At 40.4% G+C, this 19,434-nt stretch overlaps 1 protein-coding gene across 7 annotated transcripts in view; it reads right to left on the reverse strand.

Annotated features, from left to right (window-relative positions):
- adam11 (ADAM metallopeptidase domain 11) overlaps window positions 1-19,434 on the reverse strand; it is a 30,678-nt gene that overhangs the window by 3,168 nt on the left and 8,076 nt on the right. The window contains exons 5-27 of one of the 7 annotated variants that reach the window (XR_011685133.1): window positions 15,541-15,623; window positions 14,519-14,576; window positions 12,997-13,060; window positions 12,027-12,166; window positions 10,631-10,705; window positions 10,357-10,428; window positions 9,053-9,219; window positions 8,410-8,494; window positions 8,125-8,215; window positions 7,609-7,660; window positions 7,291-7,390; window positions 7,086-7,157; window positions 6,521-6,613; window positions 6,244-6,324; window positions 6,101-6,151; window positions 5,927-5,990; window positions 5,154-5,259; window positions 4,944-5,063; window positions 4,255-4,423; window positions 4,010-4,124; window positions 3,017-3,107; window positions 551-1,373; window positions 5-58 (exon numbers count right to left, since the gene is read on the reverse strand). Coding sequence is in view for 2 of the 7 variants with exons in the window: in XM_071463209.1 (XP_071319310.1) it covers window positions 1,356-1,373; window positions 3,017-3,107; window positions 4,010-4,124; window positions 4,255-4,423; window positions 4,944-5,063; window positions 5,154-5,259; window positions 5,927-5,990; window positions 6,101-6,151; window positions 6,244-6,324; window positions 6,521-6,613; window positions 7,086-7,157; window positions 7,291-7,390; window positions 7,609-7,660; window positions 8,125-8,215; window positions 8,410-8,494; window positions 9,053-9,219; window positions 10,357-10,428; window positions 10,631-10,705; window positions 12,027-12,166; window positions 12,997-13,060; window positions 14,519-14,576; window positions 15,541-15,623 (1,967 nt within the window). In the remaining 5 variants the exon portion in view is untranslated. Of the gene's footprint in view, window positions 1-4; window positions 2,963-3,016; window positions 3,108-4,009; window positions 4,125-4,254; window positions 4,424-4,943; window positions 5,064-5,153; window positions 5,260-5,926; window positions 5,991-6,100; window positions 6,152-6,243; window positions 6,325-6,520; window positions 6,614-7,085; window positions 7,158-7,290; window positions 7,391-7,608; window positions 7,661-8,124; window positions 8,216-8,409; window positions 8,495-9,052; window positions 9,220-10,356; window positions 10,429-10,630; window positions 10,706-12,026; window positions 12,167-12,996; window positions 13,061-14,518; window positions 14,577-15,540; window positions 15,624-19,434 lie in introns of all 7 variants that reach the window. The other 6 variants (XR_011685131.1, XR_011685132.1, XR_011685130.1 and 3 more) reach the window with 6 other exon arrangements.

A 19,434-nucleotide genomic window follows, 5' to 3' on the forward strand; every position in this document is an offset into this window, starting at 1 on the left:
GAACGTTCGGGGAACGTTCCCCCTCAAACCTTCAGCGAACGTTCGGGGAACGTTCCCCCTCAAACCTTCAGCGAACGTTCGGAGAACGTTCCGCGGCGAACGTTTAGCGAACGTTCGGGGAACGTTCCGCGGCGAACCTTCAGAGAACGTTCCCCCACGAACCTTCAGAGAACGTTCAGGCCAGCACAAAACATGAATGAAGTAGCAAAGTTGCTCAGTGACCAGGGTTGCCTTCATGCTGCGTTTAAGGTACTGTCACAACCTTATGTAAAACCTATTATTATAGTAGATCGTTTGAAATTGAAGTAGTAAAGTATTAAAGAAGCAGCGAACGTTCGGGGAATGTTCCGCGGCAAACGTCACGAGGGTTGCCTTCATGCTGCGTTTAAGGTACTGTCACAACCTTATGTAAAAAAAACCTATTATAGTATATTAGTAGATCGTTTGAAATGGACTTTGAGGGAGAAGTATGAGGATGACTTGAGTTTGTGTCAAAGTTGACAAAAAAAGTAAGGCTTAGAAATATGTGAAAGTATTAAAGAAGTTCCACAGCGAACGTTCAGAGAACGTTCCCCCTCGAACCTTCAGCGAACGTTCGGGGAACGTTCCCCCACAAACCTTAAGAGAACGTTTCTTGGTGAACGTTTAGTCTTTGTGTGTGAATTTATAAAAGCCACATTTTTTTTACTGTTGAAAAGATTCAGCACAAAACAATGATTAGAAAAGTTGCTTAGTGACTAGGGATGCCTTCATGCTGCGTTTAAGGTACGGTCACAACCTCATGTAAAACCTATTATTATCGTAGATCGTTTGATCAGACTTGATTTCCATTTAGTTTCACTCTATTGCTAAATCTGGTCACATTGTAATGTTTATCCCCAGTTGGACAAGCCGAATAATAGACATTTACAGTTATTTTTGGAAGAAAAACTTTGCAAGTGTGACCAAATGTCTAACTGTGCCTGAGATAAATCAGAATGGTTCACAATTTATAGTCATGAGTTTTTTTTCTGTGGCATCTAAAGTTCAAACTGCTGGTTGAAACTGACAGAAGAAGTGAACATAAATTGATGGAGAGCATTAATTTAAATACACAGATTGCAACTGATTATGCTTGTTGGGATACTCTGAAACTACAGCTGCAACCACAGACACCAGAACAGACACTATATGCTATCCTGAACCTGAAAAGTTTCGTTAACATTTCTGGAACGTTCGTTTTTGGTAAAATATCTGTGCCACCCAGTAGTTTACAGAACCAGAAATCACAGAATTACAAAACAGATGGCAGACATTATGAACAGTGATTCAAGACTGATAATGCACTGGATCAGGACTGAAAGGCGGGATCGTACCTTCCTCTTCGGATGTTTCTGGATTCGCAGTGATGCAGAACAAGACAAAAAAAACAAACAAAAAAAACAGAACAAGTGAAGTAGAAAGACAGGTAAGACTATCAAGTTTTCTTTTATGTTAGACAGATGTAGAGTAAAAAACATGCAATGAACCCAAGGCCTTAAAAGCAAACAGAGCTCTCATCTCCTTAGTTACCAGAAACTAAACTTTACAGCCAAGGAACTTGCCAGGCATATTTGATGCTATCATACATTGAGATTGGAGCAAAAGATTGCAGTCAGAGACAAGATTTTTTGTTTATTTGCATGCCACAGCAAAGCTAGCATGAGGCAATACAGCACTGTAGAGTGTGAATAAAAGAAAAATAACCTGGAGTCAAACCCAGCCGTGCAGAGAAGACGACCACAGTGAGAGAACAGGCGATTCAATAAAGCTTGTTATTCTGCAGTTTATATCGACCTATTTGGGACTGTGCACTGTAGGAAATCTGCATCACTAAGTCAGCACCAAAACTTAAAGAGGACTCCATCGATTTAGCATCGCACTTCTGTAACATGATCGGACTCAGGATGGACAGTTTCAAAAGCAGAACCATAGATATCCTGTTTTATTCCACACATTATGGGCTACAGAGGTCTGATAAGATCATGTCTTTCTAACTCCACAAACACTGACTTTTTTCTTTTTCAAACTTATAGTCCTCTGACCAAACTGATGCTGACTCAAGTGACATCACTTAAGAACAAAGTTCCAATATAAAACTGCATCTAATATACATTTAAATTATTTACACATGTATGTGTTTGTTATATTTTTTGATTAGCTAATTAATGATTGTATCTATTAAATTTCCAGAAATTCTGGTCAAAATTTCCCAGAGACCAAAGTGACCAAACCCTAAAGAAATTAAATTTACAATTATATACCAGAGAGAAAACCAGCAAATAGGATAGAGGATGGACGACATTTCTTGTTGAAAATGACTTGAGTGGGGCTATGAATTAACATGTTGATGTTTTCCTCATTAATTGATTGGTTGCTCTATAAATTGTCAGCAAATAGTGAAAAATCTGAAGGTTGTCCAACCTAAAGTTCAAAACCAAAAGATGTTCAGTTTGCTATCATTAATGACAGAGAAATGTTCACATTTGAGGCTGGAACCAGTAAATTTTTGCCCATTTTGCTGTAAAAAATGACTTGAATGATAAATGTATTTATAAATTGTTGCAGACTAATTTTCTTCTTGTTAACTAATCGATGAATCATCTTAGCTTGTTACAGCTCAATACTTAGCCTTTTACAAATTATACAAATTTGACTTGTTTGGCTCAACAAATCAAACAAATACCACACATACATACATACTGTATTAGCTTCACTAATGTCAATCATCTCGTGCTATAACGGAAATTTGATTGAAGTTTGGCAGCCAAAATACTAGTGAGGGTTTTTGGTACTATCATTCATGCACTCTTCCACTAACAAAACCCACAGATGGAAAACATCCACCAGTATTAAAATAAACCCACGTGGTCTCTGGTTGTGAGTGTGGACCAGACAGCAAGCAGAGGAGCATTCAGCAGCGAGCCGCAGGCATGTGCATTAGCTGAAAGAGGAACACAGCAGGTACACACAGATGGAGGCATGCCAGAGCTCTTACTTAAATCCCCAGCCAGTTCCCCCCAGGACTATCGCTGCCAGCAGAATTGCACCAGCAACCGAACCTATTATGATATTGGTACCACTGGGACCTGTGGGAGTGAAGGAGTCAGCCAGTGAGGAAAACAAACAGCATGTGAGAGTGCTAAGTGCCAAAAATTTTAAATATTTGTGTTGTTTTTATATTTTTTTTCAGTGAAAATCAAAATGCAAAAATTACCATTCCGACTGAAATTGTGACTCATACTGCAATTGCAGTATCTGTCAAAATAATCGCAATATGATTTTTTTTTGCATATCGTTCAACCCTATTTTAGAGTGATATATTAATAAACTGTCATCTACTAAAAGATGCAGTGAAATACCCCTTTACAAGCTGTACGAGAACAAGTGACAGTACAAGAAATCATGATATATTATGCTCATATGTTTCTTCATTTTGTGATATTTTTTCATTAATAAGTTGCTTTTTCAAATTTGTTTTTATGCAACATTTCATAATATACAATCATATTTTCATACATCTTGCTATTTTCTTTCATATATTTCTATTCTGCGATTTAATTGTTCTTAGAATTACTAATGAATGTAACAAATATGAGTGATTTTCATTTTATTGATTTATTTTTCATTACTGTGCTTACTTTTCCAACTATTTGCAACTACCCAGAGGCAATGTATGAGCTTAATTTAATTGGAATAATTATGCCATGTAAATCCCTGTTAAACTTGGAGAAAATAAAATGACATATGATACATATGATATTCTGTTTTATAGTGGGATGGTTTTCAGTTCATATAGCCTGAGCAGTAGCTGTGTATGCTGATTGCAGTTTTCAGACTACGCTGTTGTAATTTATTTGTTTCGGGAAAAACAAAGGAGGCATATTACTTTTGTTTTGTCCACATTTTTCCTCGTTATAGCAGTTATTTTACAGAGGTGAGGAACTGCTGTGACTGTGCTGTGGCCATCTGATGAAAGGAGTGTGGGTACCTCTGTATTTTTCTGGGCCATCTGGCGGGGTGGGGATGGGGATCGGGTCAAACACGCTACAGTCCTTCCCCGTGTAGTCTGGATCACAGATACACTTCACCTCATTGCTGCATGTCTGAGGGACAAAGAGGAGAAACATGACTGAGACAGTTCCACATTTGATCTTATGTACTAACAACAAACTGTAGTTTTGTGAAAAACAACATAATAAAATCTTGAGGGGGCAACAACAGAGACAAACTCACCCCATGGTGGGAGCAGATACGTGAGGACGAGGAGCCCGGGCAGGTGCTGAGGTTGAAGGTGGTGACAGGGAGGCAGCGGCGCTCCAAACACATCATGTTTGGCCCACATGGCGTCCCATCCTCCACGTAGCCCAGGTCCAGACCATCATCCAGCACTGCATGGCCCCCTCTGAAGGTTAGATGGTGACAGAAAATTATAATTTTTTTATTCTCCATCTTCCAGCTGCATTTGAGTCCTGAAATGGGTATAGTACTGAAATTCCTATAAATTGTAATAAAACCAACTCATTTAAAAGATAACAAATACAAATCAATTTCTCTATTGATTAATAGAATGCCATACACTTCCCTTGTTTCTCTCACCAATTCTTGTATATATGCAAATTTGCTGATACCATTTAATCCATGTCCAAGGTATGAGGTTCGATTCAGGGATTATCCCTCCTAGTTCAGTACTTTCTCTAATTCCTGTTTGACAGTTCATCTCATTATTTTCTCCTATTCTCCTTTCACTTGCACTACTCATTATTTTAACCATATTTGGGATCCATATTTGTCATAAACAAGCTCCACAAGATAAAACCATCTTTTCCTCATGCAAAGGACCTGAATGTGGTTAAACAGCTTTCTGCGTTAACCCTTCAACTGTTGTTCAAACCCAGTAAGCTACCAGAGAAAAGCTGCCTCACCTGCAGTCCAGGTATCTGTTCTGATGATGGATGGTCAGACTGGTGAGCTTCCCCTGCAGCTCGCCAAACCTCGGCTTAGCTGTCAGATTGGTGCACAGCAGCAAACCACAGAGAACATCTCTGATGGAGGCAAATGAGAGGAAGATGCAACAATAATGATGAAGATGTTTATAGTTGATGCAATTCATGTAGTTTATACTCTTCACTCACTGCTTGTTGCACTGCACCCATCCCTGACCACCGGAGTCTGGGCCACAGTTTCCTTTCTCTGTGCCCTCGGAGTTCAGCTTCTCATAGCAGAACCTGTCGGCTGAGTCTGAGAAGAGAGAACAGACTCTTTCACTTAACACACTGGAACCTATGGCCTCGCTTTACTTTTCAGGAAATATAAAAGATTCATGTGCAATGCGAGTGATTGAGTTTAGTTCTTGTGGCCATAACACAAAAAAGGGAAAGGTCTCTCAGCAAAAGTGAAATAAAAGGGAAAGAAGAATCTGTGAAGTTGATTCAGATCCTCTGTGAGATATGTGATTTCCAACAAGACAACAAAAAACAGCTTGAACAAATTAAAGGAGATAAAATGAGTCTCCAAAGGAGCTGAAGCTGGTGATTCCCTTCGTACAGAAGCAGCTCAGAGACAACTTGTCAGACAGATGGTCCTGAAGGAAAATAACATCAGATTCCAGACCCTGTATCCAGCTCGACTTAGAATTCATATGAAAATGGAAAAAGAACCAATGGAACAGTGGAAGAGGTGACGTCGGACCCTTTGGACCCAGTGGACCAGGAATCGCCCATAAAAGTAATCACACAAAAGTTGTACCTGGAGAACAGCTGACATTTTCTTTTTCTAAATAAAAATAAAGTTGAAAAAAAAACAACACACACATCACCACTGACAGTCATGCATGAAATTCCTGTTGTGGCCATCAGAGGGCCATGCAACATTGAGAAATAACACTCAATATCTAATCCAAACCTACTGTAGCCCCACAGAATCCTGCACTGGCCATCTCTGGTCTTACAGCGACCTCCATAACAACGACCCTGAGGAGGAGGAGGGGGGACATGACGATGAGAAGGGGACACACAGTAAGAGAGGAATATTTGACTGTATGTAACAGGAGGAGCTGTGACAACACAAAACATGACTTTACCTGGCCAGCATCACACATGTAGCCATCCAGTTTGTGGACATTATGAGGACACTGAGGAAGAGGAAGAAGATTATCCGTCCTTTCAGATTTCTGCATTTTTAAGCATCTTGGTAAACACACATGCGTGTGGGGAGTTCTTTTACCTGGCTGGAGTCACCTGTACAGGTCTCAGAAATATCACAGTCGTTGACAGCTTCACGGCACGTCACCCCTCTCAGCTCGTACTGTCACAAAAAACCATAGAAGAAGAGAAAAAACAGGAAAAACAGAGGCAGGTGAAGAAAGGAGAAGGCAAACAAACAGAGAGAAAACATGAAGGGGATGGAACAGAGTATGTAAGATAGAAAGAGTCAGTCTGGGCCTTGATGAATGACAATAAGCCACCCACTTAAAGTGGTGTGATGTGGAAAAGAAGTTCACCTTGCAGTCCCTGCAGCAGAGCCCGTTGCTGCACATGGCATTGTGGGTAAGCGTACACTTCTTGCAGCAGTTGGCTCCACTCCGAGCACACTCCTACAGGGCAGAGAGGGTTTATAGTACATCTGTCGATCATGAGTGTCAGGTTGATTGACAGGTTGTTTGACAGCACTGACGAAAATACTTGTGTAGCCACATATAATACAAAAGACAGTCCTGCCTCTCCTTAATGGGAAATGGTAGAGTTGAAATAGCAGGGGATTTGGCTAAATAACGTCCCCTCTAGAGTTCTCACTTGAGTCACCTATTAGTTAAAAAGCATTTCCTTCAAAAATGACTATGAACTATATTTGTAATTTAAACGGTAGCATCTTTAAAGACAAAGATAAAACTGTTTGCAATTCCATTTACACTGAATTGTTGATAGTTAAATCTTTCCTGACCATATACTGTATGTATGTATGTGTATATTTATATATACACACACATGCACAAAGACATACAGACAGTTCAAACTCATTGCGCACACGGCAATCAACAAGTCATTACTTAACTTAAGTATACTCACCACTAGTGATCCACAGTCGCATTCCTCTCCCAGCTCTACATATCCATTGCCACACTCTGGTGGGTCTAACAGCTATAGACAGAACAAGTTATGTAAGAACCTGAATTGGGAGGGAAATTAATTTCAAAACATAGCTTCCTATTCTTGTATGTTTGTGTTCAAAACTCCAGAGGAGCCTCTCTGATAATAACTGAGCAGCCCTCACCTTGCTGGGTTTGTTGAAGAGGCAGCTGCCTCCTCCCTGCTGGAGGAAGCGCAGGTACTCGTCTATACTGCAGCGGGAAAACTTCCTGGGCAGGTAGTAGCTGATCGACAGAGAAAACACAAAAACATAAATTATCAACTGTTTTAGACTAGAGAAGGACAGACATGCAGGAAAGCAAAGAAAAATTTTAAAAGTCACATGCAACTTATCAATAAAACTTTAAAACTTTACTGGAACACATTTAAAAGGGGAACTCTTTCAAAATGAGCTACAGTCACTAGGTACAGGTACATTATTTACTGTAAAATGAGCACATACCCTGTATCCTCCATGATGCAGCCCAGCCATGGATCTGGACACCTGCAGTCTCCTGGACACACACACACACACACACACACACACACACACACACACACACACACACACAAAACATTTCTGTGGTCAAGATGACAGGTGATGCTAACTTCTCACCACTTGAGGGAGCTGTTAGTTCAGTAGAGGTGCAGTGTTTTCGTTTCTCTAATCGAATGCAATTCTCAGTGGAAAACCAGTGTGTTACAATAGGTTTACACAACTTGAGTTTGGTAAGGCCATTTGTAAAATACAGATTTAAGACACAGGTCAATAAAATATGACTTTTATAAATAAATAGATAACTTGAAGATACTGCCAGTAGTTAATCATGAAAGTTGAGAAAAATTTATATGACAAAGTGTCTACTTGGCTCCAACTCTGTCTCTCTATCATGACGAGGATGAACGTTGTTGTCTTTCAATCTCCCATGAATCCTTGTGCAATGTTTAAACCATTGTCAGCTGTTTACTTTGGTCTTACCTGCAGAGGTTCGCTCTTTGTTCCTCAGCATACCGATGTTCTGGCCAAGACTCTGACACAACGTGATGGCCATGGGGCCCACACTGCCAAACTGGAGACACACATATAAAATAAGTATTAAAAAAAAACCAAAGGGAATAGAGAGCAAACTGTCCGAACTTAAGGACTCATGAGACGATTCACCGCTTCTATAAATACACACTTTTACACAAGTTTGTTGGACAAACACAAACATTTTGTAGTCAGTCTCTCAAATCCATATGATGTAAGAGGTACAAGTCCCACCTCATTGATGCCTCCACCCCTGGTGAGTGAGCAGATGCCCCCGATGTAGGCCGCCTCACTGCGGCTGCTCATGAACGTCCTCCCACTGCAGTAAAGACAGGGAGACTGCTATAAGAATAGAAAGAAGAAGAAAGAAGTGGACAAGAGGAAGGAGGGGAAGAAGGAGGAGGAGAATTAGGAGGAGAAGAGAAGTATGAAGTGGAAATGAAGGAGAAAAAGAAGAAAAAGAATGAGGAAGAGGAGGAGGAGAAGGGGAGGTAAGGGAGAAGGAGGGGAAAGAAAAAGAAGAGGAAGGAGAAGAAGGAGAAGAAATAAGAAGGAGAAGGAAGAAGAACAAGAAGAAGACAGAGGACGAGATGAAGGAGGAGAAGGAGAAAAATGAGGGGGAGAAGTCGGTGGAGATAAAGAAGAAAAAGAAAAGGAAGGAGGAGGCGGAGAAGAAGGGAAAAATAATAGGACAAGGTGAATGGGGAGGAGGGCGGGCAAGGGGAAGGTGAAGAAGGAGAAGGAGGGGGAAGAGATGGCAGAGGAGAAGAAGAAGAAGGCAGCAGAGGAGGAAGAGAAGAAGAAAAAGAAGGAGGGAAAGAAGGAGAAGATCAATAATAACAGCAGCAGCGAACTGAAATCTGGAAATTGAACCCACGAGAAGAGGTGCACAGCGTCACAGCGTTCCTTGATGCTCTCCTTCCTGTACTTCATGAAGTCACGCAGGGTGAGCAAGGCGTCGTCGCCCACGGAGACCCTGTTTTCAGACGACCAGGTTTCCATGGCCACCAGGACGATGCGAGTGTTGAGCTGCTCCTTGTAGATCTGGACACATCAAAGGGGAAAATCACAAACTAGAATTATACAACAGGTGAGGAGGGGAGACCAAAACATATTCAGTCATTTTATCTGTTGTCCATTTGTAAGATAATGACACAGAACTTACAAACAACTGAAGAAAAACTGGATTTAAAAAAAATGGAAACAACAGAGAAACTGAAACACATTAACATTAACATTATGTGAAATACCAGTTTAAAAACAGCTGGCTCTTATATATATTGAATAAGTAATTATTAATATAATAAAGTGTCAAAATGGCATAGATATTTTTGATTGAGTCCTATGTCCAAATGGAAAACTTTAAGTATAAACTGCAAAAGGTGTCTCCTGTAAGAGGAAAAAATTCAGGGTTTAATTAGTGATTTTCTGACATGTGAATGGTTGCAACAACCTTCTTCTAAGGGAAGGGGGCACTGCAGGAGAGGTCTCTGTTCACATACGTTTAGATTTAAACATGTGGAATTATAAAGTAAAACACAACTTCCTTATTTACTTTCTTCTTTACTTCCTTCCATCCTTTCTTACTTTTTTGCTTCATTATGCCCTTGATTCTTTCCTTTTTTTTTTTACCTCCTTTACCTCCTTTTCTTTCCCTGATTACTTTATTTACTTACGTCCTTGCTTCCCTCGTTACTTTCTTTCTTCCTTTTGTAGCCTCTCACTTCTTTCATTAGTTCTGTTCTTACTTTTTTGGTTCCTTACTTACTTCTTTATTATCTGATTCCTTTTTCAATTCAAATATTTACCGTTTTGTCAGGGTAATGTTGTTGAGTCAAACAAGTGAAACTTTTCTGACAGTAAATGAAATTCTGATACTCAACTGCCCTCAACACAGTTTGAGATCAGACCTGAGCTCCTTAAAATAACATCAGAAAGGCTTGTTGCTTTTTGTGAATAAGGGATGGCAGCTGTCCCGATCAAGAATGTCTCATCTGCAGGAAAAAGCAATGAAATTTGGCCACTGTCCTGAATAAGCCAAAGGGACTCTCTACAATAGATTCACTATGAAGGGGTGCCATGGTTAAAAAAAATAGATGATAGGAAGAGGAAGCTCTTAGTCAGCTCCCCATTAATATTTCCACTTTTGTAGAGTTCGTCTGTCATTTTAAAACCACTCACCGCATCGGCCATGTTCACCACGGCTTTGGCAAAGTTCTTCGTCTGAGTGGTCGACCGACGGAGCTGCACAAACTAACAAAAGTAGAAGAGGAACACGGTGTTACTGCAAATCTAATACTATTAGTCTTATATTGTCAGCGTCTTATCACCTGAGCACCGTGTGCTTAAATCCTTTTTTAATTAGAGTCTCACTCTTTTTTATTATTGCCTTCGTGCTGCAGTTACAGAGATAAGGTAAAAGAAAACACCCTGGAGCTCTCAGCTTCACACCTACCAGCTGATGGTCGTTGACCACCATCAGCTCGATGTACTTGGTCTCAGTCTGGACGGTGCGCTGGCCTCGCCGCACCTTGAGGGGGCAAAGGAAATCAGCACACATTTGAGCACACTGTCATAATAACCTTCACAGAGGACAAGCAGACACATGAGCACAACACACGTGCACGAACCCAGCAGGTGCAACCATTACTCGCACACAGATGCACTCATATGCTGATGCTGGTGAAACTCTAGTCTTTGTCCTTGAGAAGGCAACACAACTTGGAGAGCAACAATCACTCATTCATCAAGCACAATATTGCTCAGCATCTGATAAATGATGAATAGCAGTTTCTGTGTCCAATTACCTCGGGAGTCTAACAAGAAAGTTAATTATTTGTCAAGTCCCTGAAAGATTTAGTTTTGAAATAAACATCCTTAGATATGATTTAGACTTTAAAATGTAAAGACTCTGTATCACCAGGACTATGTGGGTGTTGTTTGAATAGATTTGGTTCACAATGCAGGAGACATCAGCATACAACCTCACAAGTGTCATCAGAGTTTGAGTCTTATGTTGCTGAATTTTGACTGTTGCACTGAAGAACGGGACCGAGCCTTGTCCACTTTAAACCAGAGAGAAGCAGATAAAAAAAAAACACTCACACAAATAAAAATACAGTAAACTGTCATGCAAAAAAAAAAAAAGTATTCAAAACGTAGTAAAACTGTGTGCTCATGTCAGATCACAGTCTGTAATTAGGTCGGCTTACTTTTTGCTTTTACCTTCAAATAAAGTGGTTTCAATTGAGCTAAACGTTTGAGTTGTTTACAATCTGTCTGGCATCTTGTGTTTTTGGACTTCTTTTTAGTGTTCCCACATCCAGTCAGATATATAAAAAGTTGTAATAAACCAGAATTTTCCTTAAAATGTATTCTTTTTTTATTTTTTAGCGGTGGCACAGCAGAGACTGAACATCCTCTGTTTGACCATAACTGCCTGCTGGAACCTTAATTTTTCAAACTTCACACCCTCAGTTTTTAATGCAAGCTTTCCATTTTAGATGAATCAAGTGACATCACTTGATTCATTTTCTCAGATTTCAGAAAGCTCCTCCAGACGTACGACACTTCTCTCTCTCTCTCTCTTTTTTTTTTTTACGCATCTCAGGATTCTATTTTTATTAGCATGAAAGCTGAGCCAAGCTATTAGCGTGTGTGCGGAGATTTGGTATCCACTGACAGCCTTCTCTTTAAAATATTAATTGTGTTTGCATATCTCAACTCTAATGTTTCCCCTCATGGTGACACTTTCTTCAGTGCACGCGACATCTTCCTGGCAGCATATCTGCCCGGTGTACATGAAGGTGTGTGTTGGGAGAAAGAGTCATACGGGTTGCACGAACACTGACTTGTCTTTTTGAGCGTTTTAGTCCTGCTTTGAAGACGGGCTTCTCTTCTTCAGACCAGCTGTCTCCATCCCTCAGCTCTCTGTCTCCTTCACTGTGGCCGTCTGTCTGCCCCTCGGGCTCTGTACTGTTCATGGAGCATCCTGGGACACACACACACACACACACACAGATGGTTTGGAGGGATGGAAAGACACATAGTAAGTGAGAGTGAGATAGAAAAGTGGCTAGTCATCAGTCCGTGGATGGATGTAACCATGTATTTTAGTCCACTGATCTGCAGGAGAAATCAATATCACACAGCCCAGCGGAGAAGAGAGGAGGAAAGGGGAGAGTGTAACGGACTATAATGGGGCGAGTGAGGGGGTAAGGAGGCAGGGAGGGAGGGACAGCAGAGGTTAGGTAACAGGAAGCAGGGAGGAGATGAATCCAGAGAGTGTCAGGGTCAGAGAGGAGAGGAGAGGCAGAGAAGAGATGCTGAGAAATGAGACGTTCAGCAAGGGTGAGGAGGACAGCTGGACAACCTGAGGAGGACACTGTATGCTGCAGTGTGTGTGTGTGTGTGTGTGTGTGTAAGAAAGGACTTGCTTTACAGAACATTTGATTGTTTTAGATCATTTAATATCAAGGCAAACGGTGCATTCTGCCAAGTTTCAGTTTCCTCAAAGCTCTTTTAACAGCAAAACACAGACCAAATATGTACCAAATCACAAAGTCTAACAAAGTCTGTTCAAATCAAGCCAGAGATGTTCAAGATGTCATAAATAATTTGCATTATAGCAGGTTTTTTGTCACTAAGGCTTAGGATTTAGAAAGTAGAGAGCAGACGAGACAGGGATCTTTTCTTTTCCTTTATCATCACATCAGGTGGGTCTGAAGCAGTTTCCAAAGTTCAGTGACAGTCAGATACAGAGGAAAGGAACTGGTAGGCGTCTCTTTGTAAACTTTTGTGTAATCAAAGCAAAGGTCCTACCTGGACATGGAGGTGGGAAGAAGTTAATGTCCGGCATACGATACACGGTGTGGTCATTATACTCCTGGAGGGCATCAGGAATACGCGTGAGAGATCCAGAGAGGGAGAGAGGGAAAAGGTGTAAAAGTCTGCTTGTTTTAAAAGGATGACAAATGCATTTTAGTAAAAACACATCATCTGATCTACTTTATTTTACTAGAGCAGCAAATTACAAGTGTTTACCTGGGAGGGGGGACCTTTTCTATGTCAGTAGATTTTCATTATTAAGAGTCCACAGAGGAACTAGTTTTGGGTTTACCAGTCATGTCTGCCCAAACAGCACAAAACTTCACCTCAAGCCAAAGGGAAACCCTGAGCCAGACCGCAGCCAACAGGGAATCATGTTACAGCATCTGAATTCCCTGTGCATTGTTTTTTTCAGCTGTAATTTCTCATGTATGAAAAGTAGATTGGTTTGGTTGTTCACCAGTCCAGGAAACAGGAGTGGGAAGTGTAAAAGTTACTACTACTAAAGTAAAACTTCAGACGACAGCAAATGGAGAGTTACATCACACTATTATAAAGACACCAAAAAAATATAGTATTCAACAACATAAGTCATTAAATACTAAGTCTAAGTTTTAGACATTACAGCAATTTACCCCCTTTTTTGGTGGTAATTTTGAATGGAAAAAATATGAGAAGAGCTTTGCTTTTAAAATCATACAAGCCTTTAAACGACTTCTTCTCATCCTGAACTTAAAAGCTTTTCTGTCTGGGGAAAGTGCAGCCGGTGTCCTCTGAGGTACAGACGGATCAGCGGGAAAGAAAGTGCTCTGATGCATAATTAATCAATCAATGGGCTGTCATAATGGCAATAACACTACTGGACACTGTGGTACACTCGAGCTGGGAATAAATACTTTATGAAAATGACCCATCTGAGATAGAGAGCCGAGGAGAGAGAAGGAGAGTGAGGGAGTTTGAAGATGAGCTGGGAGGCTATCGATCCATCTCTCCAGTCTATGTAATTGAGCTGTACTTCGATTACTGTGGGTCTTAATGGAAAAAATGCTCAGCCTTTTCCACTCTGTTATACATCTGTTATTATTATTTTAATGCTACATCTGAGACTAGAATCTAAAATCAAATCTGAACATTTTTGAAAGATCTAAAAAGCTGATTTTAAATGCATCCTCTCTTCCTCTCTCTGTCAGGTAATGTCTCCCTTTAGATATGAGACAGGAGATGTGTTTCAGTGCTGGTGGATTGTGTATCAACTCAATACTTTCCATACAGCAACTCAGAGATAGAGTAACACTGTCTGGAGTCACAGTAAGCCACGGAAAGACGTGGCGAGAGAAAGTGAGACTGTGGGCGGCCTCGCTGTAAACAATTCAACTATATTTTGATGAGGCTGAAATATTAGTGCCAGCTTGTCAAGATGTTTTCACTTGTGACCTTGCTGCTGCTTGGGTTTGATGTGAATGAAACAGGCAAGTGTGTGTTGACTACTAACCACCTCACTGTAGTCCTGACTCACCTCTCCACTGCCAACAGGTTCAATCCCGTATGAGAAGTTCCCATCAGAAAACATCCCCCTGAAAACACACAGCAGTGGTACAGTGGTGCGTTATAATATGCTTGGCAGCCAGAGTAGATGGGAATATGGCGGAGTTGGACTTATTGTACTGACAGTCCTGGGATTTTGCAGAGAATTTTTTAATAAAAAAAATTGCATTTGCATTTCTGTACTTTTTTTCTTGGCCTCTAATGGCAAGTTTATAGAAGAAGTGAGAATTTGTTTTGTGTATTTTAAAAGGAATAGTTCATCATCATCAGTTCCCAACCACTTTTCCAACTCATGGCCCCCTTGAAAATCTCAAAAATGTTGGTGGCCCACATTGGAGTACATGATGTGGTCCAGCGGCAAAGTAGTTCAGCCGGCGACAGCTTCAAAGTTCCTGTCATTGGCTTATCACAGCGATAGTTTTTAGTTTTTAGAGTTTTTAAACATTTTTAATTCCGTTAAAGATCATTTAGTTGTAAGATGTTTAAAAACATTACTTATATTATTACTTACTTATTATTTATTATTTCTTTCACTTGACATTTTATTTTAATGTTTTTTAAATGATTTGTTGGCCCACTTTAAAAACCTATGTGGCCCACAGGTTGGGAACCGCTGTCATGGGAAATACCATGCTCTTATTCCCTTTCTTTTTCTGAGTTAGACGTGAAGATTGATACTGTACTGTCTGTACTGTAAATATGAAGCAGGTGGTTAGCTTAGCTTAGCACAAAGCCTGAAAACAGGTGCTGCCTCCAGCTACATATTTATCATACAGGTGTGACAGCAACAATTCCCTTAATTCCTTTTATGTGTAATTTTTAAATAAAGATATAAGAGGAAAAAATGTGATGACCTCCTAAAGGACATTTTAGAAAATCAACACTCCCACTCTATTGGAGCACTCTTTGAACATTTTATTCACGTAAAAACACCAAACACTGCGTCCTGACTGAGTCTAGATTTCAGATGAAGTGTCAAAGTATTGGACTCACCGCAGGCCGTGGCAGGTGGACAGAGCAGCCCAGGAGCCGGGCAGCCCCCGCAGTCGCCCGTGGTAGTAGCAGTGCTCTCCCCCCTAAAAAACAAATCATAGATGACAATGAGACACCAAACCCACCATCATCCAGTAACATGTTCAGATTTCATAAAATGAAATCAACACCGACTGTGAGCCCCTCGCTGTCGCTGATCTCCCAGCCCCTTCATAAACACAGGGCAGGTATGTGCTGTCAGCCCGGGGGCCTTCAGCCGGCCTGGTGGGTCGACTGAAGGATATCAGTGACTACTGTACGACTCCGGGAAAACCTACACCTGCAGAGGCTGCAGCTGAGTTGGGTTTCAGCAAGGAAAAGCAGCGTGCACACAGTATATGTGTGTGTGTGTGTGTGTGTGTGTGTGTGTGTGTGTGTGTGTCTGTGTGTGTGTGTGAGTTTGTGTGTGTGGGTTTGAGTGACAGAGAGATCAATTAAAGAGCAGGAAAGTCAGGGGGTCAATCGGGAGAAACTTAGCGACAGAATCCAGTTTCAGTGTTAGGTAAGTGTGTGTAAACATGTGCAATGTGAATTCAGAGTTTACCTTGAAAACAACAGAGTCTAACAAAATCAAAGTTTCATGTGTGTTTCATGTGCAGTTTCAGACATATGAATATGTTTAAAAAAAAAAAAAAGATTTCCAATAATTTTTTATTGCACTTCCATAAACTTGGAGGACCTGCAAGAGACAGATGAAAAAAAGGATAGCAGAAATCAATGCAGCAAAGGCCAAGACATCCTGGCTTTCAGTCACTGGATCCTACACTTCCCAGTATACAACTTGATAGCATCTTGTGCTAGACTGCCCCTGACAGGTAAATGCCCCCCCCCCTCAATAAAGTACAGAAGACATTACAACACTTTTTAAAGACTGTCCTGTAAGGTTGACTGGTAAACTGACTTTGACATATAAAATTGGTGAAGTGTCCCTTTAATACAGGTTAAAATAAACTGTGTCAGCGTATGTGTGTGTGCCAGTTTCAGCTGATACTTTCAGTTTGGCAGTGCTGCTTTAAGGTGTTACCTGTGCACACAGATACCTTCACCTGACTATTCATAATCCCCTGAAAGGCTCCACCTGGATGATCATGTTCTGATTATAGTGTTTCCACGCTGCCTCTCGCAGCACAGGAATGATCAGATTGCACATGTTTAAATATGTGAGCTATCAAAAGTTGCGGAGAAGAAAATGAACTGTGCATGGCAGACAGAAGTGCACTCAGGAGAGGTTTTTTAATCAAGCAGTTCTCATCTAAGTGGATGGAGATTACAGTCACGTCTTTGTTTGTAGCTACTTAGAACTACAGAGTGTATTTATGCGTGTGTGTGTGTGTGTGTATGTGTGTGTGTGGGAGAGAGAGAGGGTCAGTTTCAGGGCTTTGTAATGAACCCCAATAATGTCATGTCTGCCACCTGAGACTGCTGTTGTCTGGCACAGCTGACAGACCAAAAAGAAAAGAGGCTGTTGTTTATGCATCGTGAACCATTACTCCGAGCCTGCAAAAACGTATTTCTCTCCAAACATTCAACTTCTTTGCTACTCTGTCAAAGAAATACGGTGTGTGTAATATATTCAGGCAGTTCGTGGCTTGATCTTGTATCTAAGATGTGCTACTGTACTTTCACAGCAAGGATTTATCTGACATCTCCTCTGGGATCTGCTCTGAGGTGGACTAAATCACACATAGCCAGCCAGGCTCCCGTTGATGAGAAATCAATGGCTGGCCTTGCTGTCGGTCAACCACAGTATTCTCATCAGGCCTCACGTTAATTATAGTGACTGATTATTTTTGTTCTGGTATTTCATCTTAATCTGACTGAGGATGTTGTTAGAAAATTACAGAAAAAAAAGCTCCAGATGTGAGTTACAGCTAAACTGAGCACGTAATAAACATTTTGAATTCAAAATTTTACAGCAATATCACTATAACAAAAATTTCTAAATTATCATGATTTTGCTAATTTAAGAAATTCAGGATCTGAAGGAAACAAACAATGTCTACGTCAAAATGATTAGAATGATTATGAAAAGGTAAAACAAGGAGTCTGACATATTAACAGAAAATAATAAACACGTCCTGGTATTTCTCTGAATCGTATTTAGATTCAGCATCAGTTCATCTGTTAAAGAAGACAAGGACTTCCATCATTCATATCGCCTTGTTAGCCAACCTACAGCACTTAGCCCAGGGCAAGATAATAAATAAATAAAAGGTAGGATTACAAGGCTAAATGGACAAAATCAAATTGCCTGACACGGCAGACACGCACTGGCCGTGAGGGACTGAGTCTGCTTTTTCAGATGAGATGTATGAACTTCAAATAATGATCGCTCACACATGAAATGAACAAATACACCATCACGCTGTACAGGAAATCATGGATTGAGCGTGAAATATCATCAGTGCTGAGAGGACAGGGACAGGTCAGCAGGACGCTACATTCAAAGTGTAAACACGTCACGTCCCACAGAGACGAACGGATTAAATCTGACATTATCAGCTGGAACTGAATTAGATGAGCTGGAGTTTACTCTGTGTCTGAACTTTGACTCAGCATTGTTGAGCTGAGAGGAGCGGAGGAAAGGTAATGAAACAACCGGAGCTAATGTAAAGTGAAAGGAAGACAAGATACAACAAAGGCATCAGTGAAGAATATTAGACATCCTCTATGAGTAAGAGAAGCATGTTTATTTGCAAAAGAGCCACACTGGCAGGTAAATATCACCAATGCCCAGATATGCAATGCTGCAGGCTGACAGAGAGTGGGAAGCATTATCTATCAATGCATTAGTCTGTAAATAATAGGATTAGCACAGCATTGTTTGTTTGCTTAGTGCTCAGACTCACTGTGGCATTCTAAACAGATTCTGTGATTGCAGAGGACGAGAGATAAATCTGCTGATTTTGTCAGAAAAGAAAAATACGAGCATTTCAGCAGGACACTGACAAATATATAAAACAGCTCCCAGCCCATCCCCATCCTCATCGCTAACTCAACTCCTCTTTTAGTCGTGTGTCATTGAGATTCAATCTGAATGATACAGTCACCAGCTCAGTGCAATAGCACAGATCCACAGGGACCAATAAAAAAAAAGTGACACACAAAGGGAGGAGGAATTTATTGGCACGTCAATAAAACTAAATAAATCAAGATGGAGATGGAGATGGTGCTGGTGGGGGAGGAGGCTGCTTCCTGCATGCTGAAAAGAAAATGTCCATGTAAGCAATTTGTGCGCTCTATAGTGTAAATTCTCCATAGATGGGCTTAAGTGTTTCCTGAAAAGTATTTGCATGTGTTTAGTTCATGTAGCAGTTCCGACATACAGATGTAGTATATACCTGCCAGTCATTTTAGATTCCTGGTATAAATGGTTTTAAATGTGTTAAATGTGTTTCTCCTCTGTTGATGTTACTAACTATAGACTATCTACAGGTTTTGACTTTAATGGACTTATTTGTGACACATTTCTAATTATTTGAAAAGCTGAAAAGTTTTTGCCATAGAGAACAAGGACATATTCTTGCATACATAAATTGCATTAACATTGAATACAAATTTTCATGACAGAGCATATATGGTTAAAAATGTACTTCTAACACAGAACTTATCCCTTAGATTAATTAAACACGGTGTTCTGCAAGGATCCATTCTTGGGACACTATTATGTCTAACTTTTGTAAATGATTTTCAAATAATATCTTCCATGTTCCTCAAATAATAAATAAAGAAATAATAATAATAATAGAAAATCTTACTTCATCGTTTTCAGCAGTAAAGGGACATATTTCAAAAATAAATGGAACAGAAACAGACATTTGTAAAGATGGATCCTTTAAATCCAGTGATTGAAGA

Source organism: Trachinotus anak, unplaced genomic scaffold (genome assembly GCF_046630095.1).
Source record: "Trachinotus anak isolate AG129_WGS33_773 ecotype Australia unplaced genomic scaffold, CSIRO_AGI_Tana_v1 ptg000025l, whole genome shotgun sequence".
Taxonomy (NCBI): Eukaryota; Metazoa; Chordata; class Actinopteri; order Carangiformes; family Carangidae; genus Trachinotus; species Trachinotus anak.